Source organism: Rhinichthys klamathensis, unplaced genomic scaffold (assembly GCF_029890125.1).
Source record: "Rhinichthys klamathensis goyatoka isolate OS25496 unplaced genomic scaffold, OSU_Roscu_1.1 h1tg000301l_1, whole genome shotgun sequence".
Classification (NCBI taxonomy): Eukaryota; Metazoa; Chordata; class Actinopteri; order Cypriniformes; family Leuciscidae; genus Rhinichthys; species Rhinichthys klamathensis.
Genome location: NW_026606820.1, coordinates 970,997 through 992,296, shown reverse-complemented (window position 1 = coordinate 992,296; position 21,300 = coordinate 970,997). Strand labels below are relative to the sequence as shown.

Sequence of the window (21,300 nt, the reverse complement as noted above, 5' to 3'; positions counted from 1 at the left end):
TATGTTCTCTTACGAGAGTATCTCTCGTACTGCGTAATAGCTTTACGCTAGGGGAAAAACTCTTTTCCGCGAGATATTGAAGCCAAAAATTATCCTTTAATTTTTTATTAATGCAAAACGCTTTGCAGCAGCAAGCAAACATAGGCGAAACAGCTCGCGCGCCTATTGGTTGCTCTGCAGCAAATGCAGCAGCCTATCGAGAGAGACTCTGCGTGACGTAATGACCAATGGGGGCAATTCGCGCCCATATCGTCACGTCCCGCCAGAAGGGGCGTGGTCTCGCCCTATAAATATGCTCGTTAGGCTGATACAAGCTGATTTTTACCTCTTCAGCGAAGCACACGCATCGCTGGATCCGGAGTGAGAAGCCGCGCCGTCGAAGCAAGCCTTTCAGCGGGACGAGCTCTGGAGTCGCTGGCCTCGCCGCCTTCATCTGCCGTACCTGCTGCGCTTTCCGGCGTTATATATCCTTTCAATACCCTGTGTGTATTTCTCTGTTGAGAAGTGTTTGTTCGCTTACTTGACGCGACTTACACTTCTCTCACAAAAAGAGCAGCGTCTTTTTAAAGATGCCTTCCTGTGGCTCGTGCCGCGCCCCGCTCAGCGATGGAGATCGACACGTCATCTGTGTTTCCTGTCTGGGTGAGGATCACGCGGCTCTCGCGCTCGCTGACGGCGGATGCCCTCATTGCGAGCTTTTGCCCATGGTGACTCTGAGGACGCGCCTGGCATCATTCTCCGAGCCTTCACCACAGCCCGCCGTGACGCCGCGCCGTAAAAAGCGCCGCGCCCAGCGCGCTCCCGAGCTATCTCCAGCCCGCCAAAGCTCGCCGGTTCGCCCGCCTGCTTCGCCGGCTTCGCTCGAGTCGCTCACTGACGGACAACGGCCGCCGCCTGCCGCCGCGTCCATCCACGAGCCTGACGAACCCTCCGAGGCGTGTTCTCTTCTGGCGTCCGATAGTGAGGATTGGGCGAGCTCCGTGGATCTCCCCTCCGCTAGCGTTTCCCGCCAGACCACTGGTAAGAGAGCCGGCATTGAGACTGAGCTGATGCGTCTGCTCTCTCAGGCCGTTGAAAGCATCGGCCTCGATTGGGAGGCGCCCGCGCAGCCGCCGCGCAACAGAATGGACGGACGCTTTCTCGGAAGTGACGAGGCTCCGTCGAAATCGCGGCCCGCGCCCTTCCTCCCGGAACTTCACGACGAAGTTACGAAATCGTGGAACGCCCCCTTCTCCGCCAGGCTTCGTACCTCTGCTTCTGCTGCTTTCTCCTCTGTGGATGGCGCGAAGGAAAGAGGATACCTTTCTGTTCCTCCTGTGGAACCAGCTGTAGCGTCTCATCTCTGCCCGCCCTCCGCTGGACGGCGCGCGCACACGACGCTTCCATCTAAAGCCTGCCGGGTGACGTCATCCATGCACGGTCGCGCTTACACCGCCGCCGGGCAAGCAGTTTCAGCGCTGCACACTATGGCCATCCTGCAGATTTTCCAGGCCGACCTTCTCCTTAAACTGGACGAGGAAGGACCCGGAGCGATCTGCGTCGCGGACCTGAGAAGCGCTACAGACCTCGCTCTTCGCGCTACTAAAGCCGCTGCACAGGCCATAGGACGAAACATGGCCTCTCTCACCGTGGCTGAGAGACATTTGTGGTTGACGCTGTCCGAGATGACGGAAGCCGAGCGCTCTGTGTTCCTCGACGCGCCCATTTCTCAAGCGGGCCTTTTCGGATCTGCCGTCACAGACTTTGCGGATAGATTCATGGAGGTGCAAAAGACTTCGCAGGCCATGAAGCACTTCCTCCCGAAGCGCTCGAGCTCCGCTGCAGGTCGCTCTAAACCGCCGCCTGCTCGCAGCTCTCAGCCGCAGCCTGCACCGCCCGCCGCCGCCGCTTCACAGCGCCGCCACGCCCGAGACCAAAGACCGCGCTCTCGCTCTGCTGGACGCCGCCCCCCTCAGCGCGGGCCCCGGCCGAGGATTGAGATCAAGCCCGAGGCCTCAAAATCTTCCTAGCCATTCTAGGAAAACGACGGTGTTCAGATCCCGCTGCGGCCGGTTTTTCACCAAAACTTCTCGCTCGGTCAGTTCCAAACATCGCGACTGTCCCAGTGTATTTCGCAGAGAGTCAGCCGGTGTCACAGCCCGTTTGCCTGCGCACAAAAGCCGTTTTTACGGCTACCCAGATAAATCCAATAAAGAGTGCATTTTCTGGTGTTCCGGCCACGGCCGAAGGTGTTATGAGTGTTGTAAGAATGCCCACCCAGTGCCCATTCCCACACACAAACACAGCCCGCCACGGTGCAGGGCTAGCACAAATAAAATCGACTCCGGTCGATTGTGCAAACAATGTAGTGCAAGTGCCCATGTCATCATGCCCGCTCACACTACATGCTGCGTGTCCCATGGTTTCTGTAAAAACGAAACCAACACACATTCAGTCGGCCATGAACGACAGTGTTTTCAGTGTATTAAATGTGCCCGCAGCCCCGCGCCCACATTTTCTCACAGACACGCCGATTCCCACGGGATCTCCCCCGCTCGCTTTTTCTGCACAATCTGCCATAAAAAAGCTGAGCGCGGCCAGGTCGCCCGCTGTGATCAGCGCGCCCCCCGCCTCGAACGCTGTAAACACGGTGTTGTGTTCCCAGTATGCCCAGGCTCTCGAGCTGCCGTTTTGTCGCGGCCAGAGCCCGGATTTCATTCTGCCTCTAGCTATTCACGCAGATGCGTGGTCAAAGCTTCCCGGGGTTTCAGAATGGGTGCTGAACACTATAAAGAGAGGCTATTCGCTACAATTCGCTCGACGCCCGCGCCGTTATACGGCGCGCGTCGAAACCACGGTGAAAAACGAAGTATCTCATCTACTTCGTGCCGAAATAGCGAAACTACTGAGCAAAGGGGCTATAGAACCTTTATCTCAGGCTCAGAGCGAAGGGGGCCTATACAGCAGATATTTTCTGGTACCGAAAAAGGATGGGGGTCTCAGACCCATTTTAGATCTGCGGCAGCTGAACAGAGTGCTTGTGAAGCGCCAGTTCAGAATGCTTACGACCAGGAAAATCCTCGCGCAGGTGCGCTTCGGGGACTGGTTTATGTCGATAGATCTGAAAGACGCCTATTTCCAAATACAAATAGCGTCCCATCACAGGCGATTTTTGAGATTCGCCTTCGAGGGCCAGGCATATCAATACACAGTCCTGCCGTTCGGCCTGTCCCTAGCGCCTCGTACATTTACGAAGTGCATGGACGCGGCGCTCGCGCCCCTGAGACTTCAGGGCATGCGAGTTCTGAACTACTTGGACGATTGGCTGATTCTAGCTCGATCACGATCGGAGCTCATAGAACACAGGGCCGCATTGCTCGAGCACCTCGAGAAGCTGGGCCTCACAGTCATTTGGGCGAAGAGCTCACTGTCTCCCAGTCAGAAAATTTCCTTTCTGGGAACCGTGTTGGACTCGCTGTCCATGACAGCACGCCTGTCACCAGAGCGCGTGCTAAATATTCAGCGCGGCGTGAAATCCTTCCGCCACGGCGCGATAGTCCCGCTCAAAAGGTTTCAGAAAATGCTGGGGCTGATGGCCTCAGCAGCCTCTGTACTCCAGTTGGGCCTGCTCCGCATGCGCCCACTGCAGATGTGGCTGAAGACGCGGGTTCCACCCAGGGCATGGACAGCGGGTCTGTTTCGCCTCAGGGTCGACCTTCAGTGCGTTTCAGCTCTGAAACCTTGGAGAGAAACCGACTGGTATCAGTCAGGTGTAAGTCTGGGGACCGCTTCGAGCGTGAAGGTGGTGTCTACGGACGCCTCCACCTCGGGGTGGGGAGCGCTGCTCGAGGGCAGACCGCTAGCTGGCCTGTGGTCAGAACGGGAAAAGCTCCTTCACATAAACTGCTTGGAGATGATAGCAGTCGACAAAGCGCTACGGCGTTTTTGTCCCCAGATAACAGGCCACCACGTCTTGGTCCGGTCGGACAACATGTCGGTGGTGGCATACATAAATCGCCAGGGCGGCGTCAGGTCACGAAACCTTCACAGGTTGACGGAACGCCTCCTGGTTTGGGCTCAGCACAACCTGCTCTCACTGAGAGCGGCGCACGTGCCTGGTCACCTGAACGTGGGACCAGACAGACTGTCCAGGAACAACGTTCCAGCAGGGGAATGGTCGCTGCACCCGCAGACGGTCCAGTTGCTGTGGAAAACGTTCGGCAGAGCTCAGGTGGACCTATTCGCGTCCCAAGAAAACGCTCATTGCCCGGAGTTTTTCTCGAAAAGCAAGGACGCGCTGGCTCATGTTTGGCCCCGCTGCCCCCTGTATGCTTTTCCTCCTGTCTCGCTCCTGCCTCAGGTGTTGGAACGAATCAGGGAAAACGGATGCCCAGTGCTGCTTGTAGCCCCGCTCTGGACGAACCAGACGTGGTTCCCTGCCCTGATGCAGCTGACCAGCACTGCCCCATGGCCTGTACCATTGAGGAGAGACCTCCTCTCTCAGGCGGAGGGCTCAATCTGGCACCCTCGCCCGGAGTTATGGTCCCTGCACGCATGGGCCATCAACGGGTACCCGCTAGCCTCCCAGAGGGAGTGTTAAACACGATCGCGCAGGCTAGAGCTCCGTCTACCAGGCGGCTCTACTCCTCGAAATGGTCTGTTTTCTCTACATGGTGTCAGGCCCAGAGCCTTTCACCTGTGGAGTGCGGGGTTGCGGAAGTGCTTTCCTTCCTTCAAGAGCTACTGGATAAGGGCAAGACCCCATCCACGCTCAAAGTATATGTGGCGGCCATAGCAACGTTTGCAAAACCGGTGTCTGGCCAGTCGCTTGGGAAAAACGACTTAGTCGTGCGTTTCCTTAGGGGAGCTCGGAGGCTGAACCCTCCAAGGCCCCCTTCAGTCCCGACGTGGGACCTTTCCACGGTCTTGGAGGCCATGAAAGGCGCCCCGTTCGAGCCAATCCAGCTGGTGGACATGAAACACCTGTCGTTCAAGACAGTGTTTCTCATGGCTCTCGCTTCAGTGAAGCGCATAGGGGACCTACAGGCGCTTTCAGTAAGCGCGTCGTGTATGGAGTTTGGGCCTAATGACTCAAAGGTCATTCTCAAACCGAAACACGGGTATGTCCCGAAATCCCTCAACACGCCGTTCAGGGCCCAGGTCATTTCCCTGTCTGCCCTTCCGGTTCTCAGTGAGGAGGAGGATGCAAGTCTCCTCTGCCCCGTCAGGGCATTGAGAGCTTATGTGGCACGCTCGTCTGTTTTCAGACAGACGGAGCAGCTTTTTGTTTTGTTCGGCGGGCGTTCCAAGGGACTCGCCGCCTCAAAACAGAGCCTATCCAGATGGATAGTGGATGCCATCGCGCTCGCTTACTCTGCGAAGGGCTTACAGTGCCCCTTGGGTGTCAGGGCGCATTCCACGAGAGGCGTGGCCTCTTCGTGGGCATGGTCTAGCGGGGTTTCCCTGCAAGATATTTGTACGGCCGCGGGCTGGGCCTCGCCGTCTACATTTATAAAATACTATAACCTGGAGGTACCCGCCTTACAAGCTAAGCTTTTGGCGGTCTAAATTCAGTGCTATCTGCCCTGCTCTGCGGCCCAGATGCTGAGTTTACTGCAGCCCCATGAGTGTTGACTCACGTATGGCCGCCCAGATCAGGCTGAATGCTTTCACCCTGGCTGCGCGTTTGATGGTCATATAATAGCCCCGCTGGGTGCTTTTGTATAGGGAATGACGCTTCCAGCCTCTCTTCCTTTACTCTATGTGAGTTTATGGTGATTATGCACTACATGAGCCCTGGGACTTTGGTGTTGGATCCCTTTACGCACGGCGTGTTGCATTGTGTTCCCCTAGCGTAAACCTATTACGCAGTACGAGAGATACTCTCGTAAGAGAACGTACTCGGTTACTAACGTAACCTCGGTTCTCTCTAGAGAGGGAACGAGTACTGCGTATCTTGCCGTGCGTGGAATACGCTCTGGTTCGCTTCAGCGATAAAAACCAGCTTGTATCAGCCTAACGAGCATATTTATAGGGCGAGACCACGCCCCTTCTGGCGGGACGTGACGATATGGGCGCGAATTGCCCCCATTGGTCATTACGTCACGCAGAATCTCTCTCGATAGGCTGCTGCATTTGCTGCAGAGCAACCAATAGGCGCGCGAGCTGTTTCGCCTATGTTTGCTTGCTGCTGCAAAGCGTTATGCATTAATAAAAAATTAAAGGATAATTTTTGGCTTCAATATCTCGCGGAAAAGAGTTTTTCCCCTAGCGTAAAGCTATTACGCAGTACTCGTTCCCTCTCTAGAGAGAACCGAGGTTACGTTAGTAACCGAGTACGTTCTGATTAATCAATTGGAATGATTTCATTCCGAATCTCTGAATCTTCTGAATGATTTAAAAGTAATCTCTTAAATTAATCTCCTAAACAACTCGACTTTACTAAATAAATCAGTTTTTTAATTAATCAATTGATTAATGATTCATAAAAACAGTCACTTGTTTTGTTGTTGAATCAATTAAGGTTTTTTTTTAACGAACCAGTAAAATGAATGAGTGGTGGACTTGCCATTAGCCTCCACCTACTGGCGTAACTATGTAACCAGAACAAAGAGTCGCTAAAAAAACACTACTAATGCACAGACTGTAGAACATGCAAACACAGACAAGTAGAGTGAAACAAACAGTAAAAAATTGAAATATCATTTATGCCCATAGCACAAATGGTGCGGAACAAGTTACATACCACAAGTTAAATGCTTATAACAGTAGTACCACAATTAACTACTAAATAGCCCACTGATGCACACTTTATGTCCTGATTGCACTATATGTCCGAGTTTTCACTGCATAAGTTTATGAAAGTGGATTCTATCTCAGCCCACACTACCATAATCTTCCATCTCTTCATCCTCAAGGGAGGTTACAAAGAGCCTCCCACTGCTCCCTCTCACATCATTACTGCGCTTTGAAAATAGAGAATCTAGAAAAAGCGTTTAATTCCAGACAAACTGATACATCATTGCACTTCTGTAAGCCACAAGGGCTCCATTGATCGGCTTGTTTTCAAGGCAGGGAAAGAAAAGTGAAAACTGAGCCACTGTTATTTTTTTTCTTGTTCCTGTTTCAGAATTCCTTTCATCTCCTTTAATCAACACTCTCTGATTTTGCTGAGCAATAACTGGAAATTCATATTCTATTTTCTGTTATATCTCATTTATCATGCTTCATGTGCAATAGCTGTAAGTACTTTGAAAGCTTTAGCAATTTTGTACATTTTCACAGCTTTTCCAATAAAGCTTGCCTCTGAGATAGAAAACGAGAGACGAGGCACATTATGCTGCACTATTTTTGGCTTTTCAGTGTTTTCTTTGTGTGCCACTCAAATCCGGCAATACAAATGCACAATTATTAGTCATGCCAATAAAGCGCATTAAAACTGATACAGATACGGTTGGAGAGATTACAAAATGTCATCTTCTCATATTTATGAAGAGAAGCTTTTGTCCTTGTAATTCCACAACAACAAGTCAACCTCTAAGAATACACTCATTAATTATTGAAAACTATAAAAACTATTTGAGTAACATGAGTAACGAGGGCAGAATTGTATTGATTTTCAAAGATGATGTTTCAGCATTGAGACTGCTAATTACTATCATCCATTTGACAAACAAAGACATGAAACATCTCTAACTTGGTGTTTAAAAGTGCACAAGCTTATTAGTGGTGAACATTGAACCCCAAAGCAGGAAATGTAGCTGTTGCCGTTCAAATGAAACTGTACTCCTGGTTTTCTCCCTTACACTGAGGAGAATAACAAAGGATAACAAGCTGTTTCAAGATCCTTCATGTTAACGACTAGAATTTCGCCCGACAAAAAGCTAGCTTGACAAAAGAGATGGCGACCACGATGATGAAAAATCTCGTCAGAGCTGCGGTTCATGTGTGTGCACGATAAAGTGAATCAGCAGCTTTTGTTCCTGACTCTTTTTCTCAGCCTGCTGTCCCCTCACTCTCAGGGTGTCTGATTGGCGGCTGAGTGGGAAGTCAAAGGTCATGTGAAGTCTGACAAAGGGCCCAGGCCAATACAAAAGTTACTAAGTGTCTCAGATTGGGAGGGGGTCCTGAAGGAGACCTCCTGCCTGGTCCCCTAACAAAGAACCATCAGCATGTGAACAGCCAGGAGTGTCAGCACTCCGATCCAGTGCTCCTTCCCCCCACAGAGGGCCTCTCTCATGGCATGCCCTCTGTCGCTGCAGGGGGAGCTCGCTGGATAAGCGTTAAATCACGGGCTGGCATAAGGGATCATGTGTGTTTTGGGCTGGGGGGTTGCTAAATGTGAAGGCCACTCTGCAACAAAGAACAAACCAAAGTGTGCCTCTTGTTTTCTTTTAAAAACATGGAATGCGAGTCGGTTAATTTGGCACTCAGATGGGAAGCCGATGGAACGTTTCCAGAAAAGTTACAAATAAGGATACTTAGCTGTGCTACTTGCTTAAAAAAAAAAAAAAAAAAAAAAAACCCTCTCGGACTATGAAAATGTTTCCTAGGCTGGTTATTGGTGGCCTTAAGTCACACTGTATTCAGAGCGGCTCTGTGCTGACCAGGGACAGAATGAATCCCCGAAGCTATTTAGCCCCTTAACAAATTTAGCGCTTAAACAATGCCATCCCAGCTCATCAATCTTAAACCTGGCGTACAGAATTAACGACCTCGCTTAATGACTGATGGCCAGAGCCCACACGGCCCACTTATTAGCGCCACTGTTTACTTCTTAAGCTATTCAAACAAAGAGACTCGACTTCTTTCTCTATTCTCTCATGTGTTTCCCCCGCATCTTTAGTTACAGTGATGAGACTCGGGGGTTGTTTGGGTTTAAGTCGACTGTCAACAAAGCCTAAAAACGACAGAAACTAGAGATCATTAGCTGCCTTTCTGGAGCTGTTCTTAATTATCAAGCCCACACTCTGATTCAATCTAATTGCCCATTAGCAAAACAATTAACTATCAAGCTAACATTGACTAGCGCTAAAAGGATTGTAAAGACCCCACATTCCACAGTAGGCTAATGTGATGTTCAGTTTCTTTTTGGGCAATTATTTTGGATTATGAATGAGAAGTATACTGCATTAATAAATGTGATAAGGCTCGTAGGGTTTTAAAACTTTAAATGAGCACTAAAATGTCTTAAAAAAGTGAATGCTGTTACACTGACACACTAAAGCACTTCTGGTTTCCTTTATCTACTCTATCTTTAGTACTGTGGACATTCATAAAAAAACACATACTGTTGTTATTGTTAAATAAAACTTAAAAATATTTTTGTTAATTTAAATAATGCTGAAATAAAATATAACAATTAGATTTTTAAAAGAAAATAAGTTGCCATGGCAACAAGTACTAAAACTACTGAAATAAAAATAAGCTAAATAGAATAAAAAATATATATATATTAAAAAGGTAATATAAATATTAATAAATACTATAATTGTATATAAATAATACTAAAATAACACTACTACCACAAACACACACATATTAGCACTAAGAAAAGCAGAACTAGGTATACTTTTACAGTACAAATGAATGCCACTGACTTTAACTGCATGGACAAAAAATATATACAAAAGTTATACTTCATTTTATGTGCTTCGCCAATGATACTGTGAAAAGACTTGTATAAACACAAAGAGTTTCAAAAATCAAACAAAGAGCGTATGTGGCCTAATACAGTTTCATAGCTGCCTTAAAAAAAAACCAGTTAGGAACAGCAGGATCTATATGGTATTCAATGACACATATTTTCCTGGATTTTCAAGCCTTAAAGCAACAGACACTGATTTCCTTCTAAATCCACAGAATGCTTGGACAGATAGATGGAATAATGCATGCAAGTTATGAATGGACAGACAGACGAATGAGTGCTGAGGTCGGCACATATGCACTCTTAAGCTGACCCGAAGCCATACAGTGTTTGGATTAGACAGAATGGGCAGACTATCACTTCCTCTAGCTATAAAATTATCCCCTTTACCCTCCATTGGAACTAGAAAGATAAACACACTCGCTGTTTTTATAGGTGTGTGTCTGGAGTTTTAATTGAACACATTAGGAGGAGAGATAGAGTTACTTGGCTTAACTCAGAGGGGGTTCTGTCACTCTCTGGCTCTTACCATAAAGAACTTTTATACAGGAAACCGTCACAGGCCGTAAAGTGGGAATTTCTATGCTTTTATCATTTGCAAGGCGTTACTTAAGAATGCATTACTTTATTTCTTAGTTCGTTAAAGTATGTTTTTTTTTCCATTCGTATTTGATAAACATACAGTTTTCTAAAGATCCATTTAGGGTGGAACAATATGTTCTTTCCCTTGTAAATCACATTTAAACCTGCAGCACCGAAGATATTCATTTGATACAAAGTGTAATCTGGGGGTGCAGATCTGCAGGCGAGAGTCTTAAGCTGCTAAAGAAAAATCCAAAAATAACATGAAGGGAGTGTGAAGAAGAAACCGGAGAGTATGAAAAAGAGAGTCGGAAAGTAGCGGGGAGAGAAAGTGGCTCTGTTTCTTTGTGTAAGGCGATCCTTCGCTCATAAGAATTTCCACAGAAATCAGGCTGACATTGTGAACACGTGGCGCGCTGCCGTCCCAGGCTCCCCAAAAAAGACCCCCACACATCTGCCAAACCAAGCAGACTGAGCGAGGGGAAGAGGGAAAAGAGGGAGGCTTTAAATCTATTGCATACTGAATGAACCCCCTTCTGAAATATGTCACCTTTGAGCCCCCACATGCGCCGAAGTCACCAATGCCCCCAGAAGTGTGCGTGCCTTTGTGCTCTCCGAGAAAAGAAGTGTGTCGAGAAGAGCGAACAATAGGTTGTTTTCCCCCCCCATCTCCGGCACTGTCATTTTTTGTGAAGTCGTTCTCAGAAAAAGGCTTTGAACTAAAAAGACAAGTTATTCCTCCATGTTGAACAAAAAACACGGAGCAAGGAGGTTCCATTTGTCAATATGCAGCTCTCTGATCAGCTGAAGGAGCAAAAGAGAGGGAATTGCTTCTTGAAATCAGATAATCCGTTCAAGCTAACTGAGCTGTAATGATCAAAAACAGAAGAGCGGTGTTTTGTGAACTCTAAAATAAAAACAGAAAAGCATTTTATGAACGTGACATCAGATATAGGCGTAGGTTAGTGGCAGGCAGACTGAAGCAAGGTATCATTCGGCTACAAAAACAAGTGATCAGGTGACAAAGCAACAGCTGCCAGACGGACGGGAATCGGCCTCTTACACAGATTCTGTTGCGCAGACACACTCTTGGTCTGTCTTTTTAGGGGAAAAAAATCAGAAAACAGAACATTCATGTCTTTGTGGCTTGCGAATGTGAGCCGAGTTTGACTGAATATCAAACGGCTGCTTGTCTAAATGTTGGATCTCATTGTCTTTTTGGTTAATCGCCAATGTGGGACTCCCCTTTTCCCTGATTTATAATTTAATTCTGAGATATTAAAAAAAAAGTTCTCATCATTTACTCACCCTCATGTAGTTCCAACAACTGTGTAACTTTCTTGCTCCTGTGGAAAGCAAAAGAAGATTTTTGCCATTATTGTTGGTATTTTACACTGCCTATAGTCATTGCACAACTCAAACAAAACCCCATCTCATGAGAAAACATAACTATTTGATGAATTCATACAATGTGATTCATATGGAAAGTATGAAGGTCCACCCCCAAACCTAACCGTTTGTGGTGTGCACACAGAAAATGTACAAATGAGATTGTATAAATTCATATCAGCCACCAATTCACCAAAAACATAAAATATTTATGAATGTGTGAGAGTGTGTTGAACGATGATGATTAGAGAGGAAACTCAAGTGAACTTACATACTGCACTCTTAAACAGCCAACGATAAAGCGCATTATCTAATTTTTAGTGTCAAGCTTATTAATTATAAGCGCAGATTGTTGCAGACATATCTCTGATGAGCTGATAAGCCCATCCGCAATTTAGCATTCACTGACTACGAGATGCTGTCAGCACACTTTTCCATTATACTCTCTAGAAATGGCACATATCATAGTGCAGAAAGCATAGAGATTTCAAACTCTTTGAAATGCCTTGAGTTGCAAACAATTAAATTAAAAGGGAATTTCATCCAACACACTTTAAAATAAGTTCAGCAAAAAATTATCAAGGACCATTTCGTAAAGGGATACAATGTTTGAAGATTGTTCATACGATCTTCTGTGGAACATGACAGAGAATATATTTTGAAAAAGGTCTCCGCGTTTAATAGAATGAAAATCGGTGCGGTTCAGTGTTGTTTTGAACCCCATTGACTTCATTGCATGGACAAACACAGTAAAACTATTATTAAAAAAACTTTTTCCCCGAAAAAAAAAAAAGTCATACAGGCTTAGAACAACATGGGATGGGGAAGGATTCTTTCATGCACAAGCACAAATAACTAGACAATATAAAGTTCTGTTTGAAACGTAAAGGGTTGTTTTATGACATCTGATAGCAAAATAGCTTTTTGGTTTGTATTAGGACCTTTTTAAGAGTTAACATGGAGATTGTGGGAGGGCAGATTTCTCTCCATGACTCATGTGGAAGAAATATATCTTGCTCAAGTATAAACAGAAAGTGAATGATCGAGATCAGCAAACTATTTCTAAACAAACGCACGTGTGCGTACCTTTTGTCTCGGACGCAACCCCCAAAATGTAAGACATGCGTTAAAAAAAGGTTTCATGAAGGGCACAAGCCGAATGATTATGACCTGCCACGAACCGAGAGAAAGCAGAGAAAGACAGAGGAAGTGAAATACGGGAGGGACGGTTTGCAGAGCAAAGAAAGCTCGGTGTGAGAAATAAGGAGGAAGGGAGATTAGTTACCACACAGGCGGCAGATGCTCGCGTGCCTTTACAAACACCCACGGTGCCCTCTCGACCCGAGGCGCCGGAGAATTCCGCCGTGATTCACCCCTCCCTCCGCGCTCCGCTTCCCCGCCGGTTTCCACGGCCCCTCAGCGAATTGCGACGTCCCACCTGCCATGCTCCATTGTGCGCGCGATCCTTTTTCATTTCAATGACAAAGTTAATTCCCCCCCCACGCCCCCTCCCTATCTTCCAGCCCGGGGTGACTTTACGACCACAGCTTGAAAATGCATCTCAAATCCTCCTGTCCACAAAAAAAGCCATCTGATGAGGACATATGACGCCGCCAGATTTCAACACCCGCTTACATTGTAGGCCATGTTTGCTTAATTGGGCTGCTGCTGTAAAACTATTTACTTGATTATAGCTTAACTACACTCAACTGTTTGGTCACTTTACGAACAAAGTAACACATGTAGACTTTTAAAATTAAAAACGTGAAGACAAAGACTCAATCAATAGTTTAAAATATAGCTACATAATTTGGTTCTCATAGCCTAGCTACTTTAAGAGTGCACAGAAAACCACAACAACATATAAAAATGTATTAAGCCTACACTTTTTCAGAGCTAGCTAGCAGATCTATCTCATGCATGCACTTAATTCTAGTATGTAAATAGCACATGTGATTAGCATCTCAACTTGATTACGCGCATCTGCTTGAGCACTTCCCCTTATATGGCGTGTGAATAAACCACCCACTTGTTTAAAACACGAGCATGAAACCTGATACAGAAGTAAGGAAATTACATTTCAAGGATGACTTTCACACGAAAAGTTTCCCGAATGGATAAGAAACAGTAACTTGCTTGAGTAAAACATGTAGGTAACTTTAATTGAGTGTGACAAACGCCTGAGGTTTAGATGTTAATAAAGCTGTCACCTGCACTTTGGCTCTCTGGGAACAACCATTAAATGGCAAATTGAATATGATGACACAGTCTTGCCTACATACAGAAAACACGAACTAAAATATTACATTTGCTTACAAAAACCAGTGATTGATGGGCTGTAGTCAGGGTCACAGTTTCGCAGAGAACAGCTTCAGACTTCAGCTGGCCCACGACAGATGGACAGCCACAGGTCACAGGACCGAATTTCAATGCATTCTCACGGTGCATCTCCATACGGCACACGTTCTATTTGATCAGAACGCCTCTACAAACATTAGGCCTTCGATTAAACTCTTACTGAATTTGTTGTAGTGTTTACAGACTATTTGTACGTGCGCTGCAATTGTATGAGCGAACTACAAATGCGTTACGCGCAAAGGATCAGAAACCTTATGGATAAAGTTCAAATGGGTTTATTTAATAAAAAAAACATACAGTGCAATTCACTCATTCTAGCTGTATGTCGCTAAAAGGTGTTTCTCGCAGGACTGACTTATATGCAATAGTGTTTGGGTTTTCTGGACGTTTGAACCAGATGGCCGTGAAACTTCCAGAAGCTCATGTTTGCTTTTTGTTTGTGGGTGAATGCGCATAATGATGCTAATGCGGCTGAATCAGAGATGGTGAGTCGTAAAGTGGCATTGTGCACGGGGGCCGAGTGTGACCTCAGTGAGAAATCACATTGACTGCGGGTTAAGGGAGGTTGGGGGAATCCTTTTCACAGCGCGCGATTCGCCACGCGCGCAAACTCCTCCAGCGAGACACAATAGCGCGCTGATGTGCTCTCTGATATCCTCCAGTTACCCTTCATCCACAGAACTCTAGCTGTGGTTTAGACATTTTATTACAAAATTAAGTACTGTAAGTATAAAAACTACAGGCTATTGTTGGTTATATAGCATATCTTTTTATGTATAGGCCTAGCCATTTTTCAAGATTATAAAATGATTGGTGCAATAAATACGATTTTAAATATTAGAACACTGTAAAAGTTGCTGCATTTTTAAATAAAATCAAAGTGAAGCCAAAGTGACAACATGCAGGGATCGACCACTTGTTTGGAAAATGAACTGAAACTCTGGAAACGTAGCAATGACATAAATTATAAGTGAAATAGATGGAAATAAATGTGTTATAATGATGAAAACATTTCTACAGTGGGAAGTTACCCAAAGTGTGCCGGGGTGACTCAAGAAACTTTGGTCTTGAATAAATGTCCTTTTATCTATTGTTATGGCACACTTCTGAAACTCTGTCCTCCTCATGGCGAGATCTGCTTGCCAGCTCCACCTCAATCACTGCTCTTTCTTTCCTTCATTGCCTTTTCTTTTCTTTTCATGGATGTACAGCCGTGGGGCGAGGAGGGGAGGCTGGAGTTTGAAGAGGGTGGGGGCCACAGTCTGAGGTGGGCTGCAAGGGGCCAGTCAGTGTTCTCAGAGTCACAGACAGAGCACACACACACACAAGGAGCTGCGCCTCCCACACACCCGCGCACCAACTCACACACAGTCAGACGAAGAGGAAAGTGGATGTGTGCAGCACCAATACCGCGTCTTGATGCGTTCTCCGAGGCGCTGAAAACACACAGAGAGGGGAAGTGCTGGTTCCTCGACTCCATTTGCATCTGAGGATTTATCATGCTTTAATTTACACCGAATAACCGACCAGCCAGTTTTCTCTGTGTGCGGAATAAGTACTTTGCCCACGGCTTCAAAAATGGGAACAACTAAATACTCCTGCGAAAGGAATGTACTGTTTTGCAAGATGCTTCTGAAACTTATACTTCTGGCGGTCGTTGCGCACAGTGTTTCAGGGAAGACTTTAAAATACAAAGTTTTAGAGGAGCAGAGAGTCGGTACTGTGATTGCCAGACTGAAAGAGGATGTAGCCGGTATATTATCCAAACTCCCGAGCTCCGTGTCTCCGCGCTTCCGCGCGATGCAGAGAGGCAGCACCCCTCTACTCTCCGTGCGCGAGGAGGACGGAGAGATCAGCATCGCCACCAAAATCGACCGCGAGAAGCTCTGTGAGAAAAACTTTAACTGCACTATCGAGTTCGACGTGATCACGCTTCCCACGGAATACCTCCAGTTGTTTCACATTCAAGTGGAAGTGTTGGACATCAACGACAACGCTCCGCAGTTCTCGCGCGCCATAATCCCCATAGAGATATCAGAGAGCGCGTCTGTGGGCACGCGCTTCCCTTTGGATAGCGCGTTGGACCCGGATGTCGGGGACAACGCGCTACACACCTACTCGCTCACTCGGAATAACTTTTTCAAAATCGATATCAGGACGAGAACAGATGGCGCAAAGTATGCAGACCTCGTTGTGATGAGGGACCTTGACAGGGAAACACAGTCCAGCTACCAACTACAACTCACAGCGTCAGACTCTGGCGTGCCGCCGAAATCTGGCTCAACACTGCTTAAAATCAGCATATCTGATTCCAACGATAATAGCCCGGCGTTTGACGAGCAAGCTTATGTGGTCAACCTCCTAGAAAATTCATCACTGGGCACGCTACTGGTGGACCTGAATGCCACAGACCCAGATGAAGGCAATAATGGCAAAATAGTGTATTCTTTCAGCAGCCACGTGCCACCCAAAATCCTAGAGACCTTTAAAATTAATCCAGATAATGGCCACATCACTCTAATTAAGAAAGTTGACTACGAAACTGCTTCTTCGTATGAAATAGATGTGCAGGCCCAGGATATGGGTCCCAACTCCATTCCAGGCCATTGTAAGATAATCATCAAAGTGGTTGATGTCAACGACAACAAGCCAAAAATCAACATCAACCTTATGACTCAGGGCAAAGAGGAGGTGGCCTACATCTCAGAGGCCTCCCCTGTCGATACCTTCATCGCATTAGTGCGTGTGGATGACAGCGACTCAGGTCTAAATGGTGAGGTTGTGTGCCGTCTTCATGGCCACGGGCATTTCCGCTTGCAGAAGACCTATGAGAACAACTACATGATTCTCACAAATGTGTCTCTGGACCGTGAGAAGCGCTCTGAATATAGCCTGACGGTGATCGCCGAAGACCGCGGCTCGCCAAGCCTATCCACCATCAAACACTTCACAGTGCAGGTGCAGGATGAAAACGACAACCCTCCTCGCTTCGAAAAGAGCCGGTATGAAATCTTCAAGTCTGAGAACAATTCGCCGGGGGCATACCTGACATCAGTGGTGGCCACCGACCCAGATTTGGGCTCTAACGGTCAGGTGACCTATTCAATCGTGGAGAGCCAGGTTCAAGGTAGCTCTATTTCAACCTATGTGACCATTGACCCATCCAACGGGGCTGTGTATGCGCTCCGAAGTTTTGATCGGGAAGAAGTTGGCCGTCTTTCGTTCACCGTGCAAGCGAGGGATGGCGGAGGCCCAGCTTCGCTGAGCAGCAATGCCACTGTTTTCCTCACTGTACTAGATGAAAATGATAACCCACCCATCATTGTTGCTCCACTACTATTAAACCACACAGCTGAGGTGCCATTATGGAGGCATGCTGAGCCTGGTCATCTGGTGACAATCATAAAGGCCACAGATCGTGATGCAGGGGCCAACAGCGAGTTGACTTGCTCCATAGTTGGTGGTAATGATGAAGGACTTTTTGTCATTGACCCACGCAGATGTGAGTTACGAACCAACGGAAGCGTTGAGGCCTCTGGGCATGAGGGATTTGATCTCGCAATCCTAGTACAAGACAGAGGGGCGTCGATTCGACTCTCAGCAAGGGCCGTTCTGCACATTAGTCTGCGGGACTATCCAGAAAGCTACTCCCTGAACCCTTCAGATATAAACAACCAATCGGCTCTAGACGTGTCTATGATCATCATCATCTCCCTCGGTGCCATCTGTGGTGTACTTCTCATCGTCATGGTGATGTTCGCAACCAGGTGCTCGAGAGAGCAAAAGGACCCAAGACATTCCTATAACTGCAGAGTGGCTGAGTCCACCTACCAAAACCATCCCAAAAAACCTACCCGGCAGATCCACAAGGCCGATATCACACTGGTCCCCACTGTGAATGGGACCCTGCCTGTGAGGGCCCATCCTCGCTCTCCGTCAGCCTCACCTGCTCCAGAGAGTCGCCAGAGCCACCACAGCCGCCAATCACTCAACAGCCTGGTCACCATCGCCTCCAATCACGTGCCAGAGAACTTCGCCCTAGAGCTTGCTCATGCCACACCCCCCGTCGAGGTAAAAAAATGTGTTGAGTAACTATTTGTAAATTCAAAGAGAACCCCGTTTATTCCTATTTAATTCCCCCTAAACCTGTTACAATACCCAATTTTTGTTTTATTTATAGCATGTTCATTTGTATATCCATAGATTGTTTCATCATGCTTAAGTATCCATCCATATCATTCCCTCATTCACCCCACCAATCCCCTCTCCTCTCCACCCGATCACTACCATGGTTTGTTTGTATTTGTGTTGGTTTGCTGTCTGGTCTGCCATTATTCATTTTTTTATTTCCATTTTTTTTCTTTCTTTATTTGTTTCCCGCCCTGTTTCCTTTTCTTTTTGGCTATAGCAAGTCTCACAGCTTCTGTCCATACTTCATCAGGGCCAGTACCAACCCAGACCCAGTTTCCGTGGCAACAAATATACCCGGAGCTACAGGTAACCAATCACACTTCAGCCTGTTGCCACCTTTAACAGACCGTCCTACAGAGGGTTCAAAGTTCTAGTCCGTGAGAGTCTGGACACCCTGGAGTACTTTAGTAACAGATGCTGACCATACATGAAAGCCTCATCATGTTAGCAAGTCAAATGCCCTTTGAATAAAGCCTTTTTTTGTTTATGCATAAACTGCTCCCTCCTTAAGAGGCCCATTTTTTTTTTCACAGCACCAATAAATTAAAAAGTAAAAAAAAAAAAAAAATATGATAGTGGATATACAGTAGCTAAGTCAAAGCTATTGTAATAGCTAATTTTGTTTGTTCTTTGTCTCTAGGTATGCTTTGAATGAGATGGACAAATTCAGCCTGAAGGACAGTGGACGAGGGGATAGTGAGGCAGGAGACAGTGATTGTGAGATGGGGAGGGAGTCTCCTCTTCTTGGAGAAGGCTTCAGTGAGCTCTTCACTCCTGATGGACACCACAGACTGCATCCAAGTAAGCAAGAGATGAGATGCTGATGAGGACTCCTTTAGACGAGGCCTTGATTTCACAACATTTGGGCATACCTTTAAAAAAGTTAAAAAAAAATGTAGAAAGAAATGTAATTGTTCTCCGGACAGCATTACTCAGACTTCACACACACACACACACGCACACACACACACACACACACACACACGCACTTGCAACTATAACCTCCATTTTAAACATTTACAATGTATCTCTTCAAGATGAAACAGCCTTGGAAACTCTACAACTATTATGTTGGAGAACAACATGATTTTTGATGGAAAAAATATATGCTTGATCTATAATACAATCATTAATGTGACTAGAACATGAATTGGGTTGTGCTGGCGGGTGGACCATAGATTTCTGTAAATCATCATGTTTAATTATTCATTCTCTGCATGAGAGAGTAAGCTAAATGAGGGCCTGTTTTGCAAATGCACCAGATTGGGCATTTATTAACTGTAAGATCTATTATAAATGGCCTTTCAAAATTAATGGCGCTATAATCAGCCCCTAGAACATGAATGAGTAATGCCGAACATGTTCAATGAACGCTATAAGTTGGCATATTTGATTTGTTTTGGATAGTCTCTAGAAAACAAAGCTAGCTCGGATGGAACTGGAAAGATTTGTTTAGTCATTTGGCTTTCAATTGATGTATTTGACTAGCTAAGGGTGCGTGCAGTCTTTGCATGTTGTGCCAGAAACAACAATCATTAACTAACCTCTTCCATTAATGCTTTTGTTTCCTTTCTAATCACTGTAGCGATGAAGCTGTGCACTGAAGAGTGTCGTGTCCTCGGTCACTCTGACCAGTGCTGGATGCCTCCATTGCCTTCCCCAGGCTCCTCTGACTACCGTAGTAACCTCTACATCCCCGGAGAAGATCCCCAGCAAAAAGCCACCCCTGAAGCACCACAATCTGGCGAGTCAACACTGAGGAAGAAGTGTTTCTCCACATTTGGCAAGGAGAGCGAGGAGGGAGAGGGGGAGGCAGGTGATGGGGAAGACCTGTGCGGAACGACATCTCTGTTGTCTGAAATGAACAGCGTGTTCCAGAGACTCCTCCCCTCCTCGCTGGATAATTACAACGAGACTAATGAAACTGAAAAGGCAACAGCGTGTGCTGCAGGGTTGGGGTCGTTGGAAAGAAGGAAGGGCCACTTACCTGGAAAGCCAAGCCCTGCCACTTATCAGCAGAACGTGGCTGTTTGGGCTGCTAATACACACTTTCAAAATCCTGGACATGGCCACGCCCCTGCTAGTCACATGACTGCCCTGGTGGCTCCACTCCCCGCCCCTCTGCCAGCTACCATGGCAACAACAGCGTCCTCTTCAAAATGGCTCCCTGCAATGGAAGAAATTCCGGAGAATCATGAGGAAGATGAGTTAGAGTCTGTGCTCGGGCATTTGCACGGGAAGCATTGTGACAGTCGCAGCGAAATTATGGACGCCAGCGAGCTGGTTGCAGAAATCAACAAACTCCTTCAAGATGTCAGGCAAAGCTAAAGACTAAACTCTCGCTCTCTACAATAAAATATTTTTTTTATATATATATATGAGACTGAAGATAGATATGAAAACAAAAACAGAAAAAAAACGCAGAGACCTGCAATTGTCATTAAAGTTGCATTTCTGGATGTAATGTGTTTTGTGAATGCTAATTATCCAAATGATGTTTGTATTTACTGGTTTTGGGCCACAGTGTACACAATGTGAGTGTATTTATCTTTGTATTTTAAAAATACAGTTTGTAGTCTTTATATTTATATATGTGTATATACCTAAGTTAAAAATGTATATAAAGCTATCAGATTTCTATTTTTATATATGCATGTTGGAAAAATAATCAAGATCAACATGCCTTGATGTAAATATTCTTATTTATTCTTATTTCTTATTTATCTTTCTCTTTTCAGTGGTATTGTTATATATGAGCATAATATAAGTACATGGATATTATTGAGTATGTGTTATGTGGGGTGGGACAGGTACTGAAAGCATGTTTTAGGGGTGGGAGTGGTATTTATAATGGTGTATACTTTGTGCCAACTTCTGTTTTACATTAAACAAATGACAAAATAAAGAGAAATGAAGATATGTCAAACATACACTTCTGGTTTGACTTTTTTTTTTTTTTTTTTTTTAGTTTCACTGTTTATATTTATATATTTAAAGTAGTAGCCTATATTTGTAAATTACAGCATGTTAATCCATTTAATTTTTATGTTCCTGAAATATCCAGTAAAAGTGTGGAGTGTGCAGTTGTGTTCCTCCTCTTCACAGACCTTGCAGGGAAAATGCCATTTTTAGTCACTCTCATTTACGCTGCACTC

General features: G+C 46.0%; 1 protein-coding gene across 2 annotated transcripts; it reads left to right on the top strand.

Moving 5' to 3' along the window:
* The first annotated feature begins 15,243 nt into the window (after nt 1-15,243).
* pcdh18b (protocadherin 18b) lies at nt 15,244-20,766 on the top strand. 2 transcript variants are annotated; one of them, XM_056270305.1, is made up of 4 exons: nt 15,244-18,025; nt 18,396-18,451; nt 18,786-18,946; nt 19,731-20,766. In XM_056270305.1, exons 1-4 carry the CDS (start codon nt 15,533-15,535, stop codon nt 20,471-20,473), a joined length of 3,453 nt encoding a protein of 1,150 aa, XP_056126280.1. In that variant the 5' UTR covers nt 15,244-15,532; the 3' UTR covers nt 20,474-20,766. The 2 variants fall into 2 exon arrangements, with proteins under 2 accessions (XP_056126280.1, XP_056126279.1); XM_056270304.1 differs by having other exon boundaries at nt 18,363-18,451.
* Nucleotides 20,767-21,300: the final 534 nt, after the last annotated feature.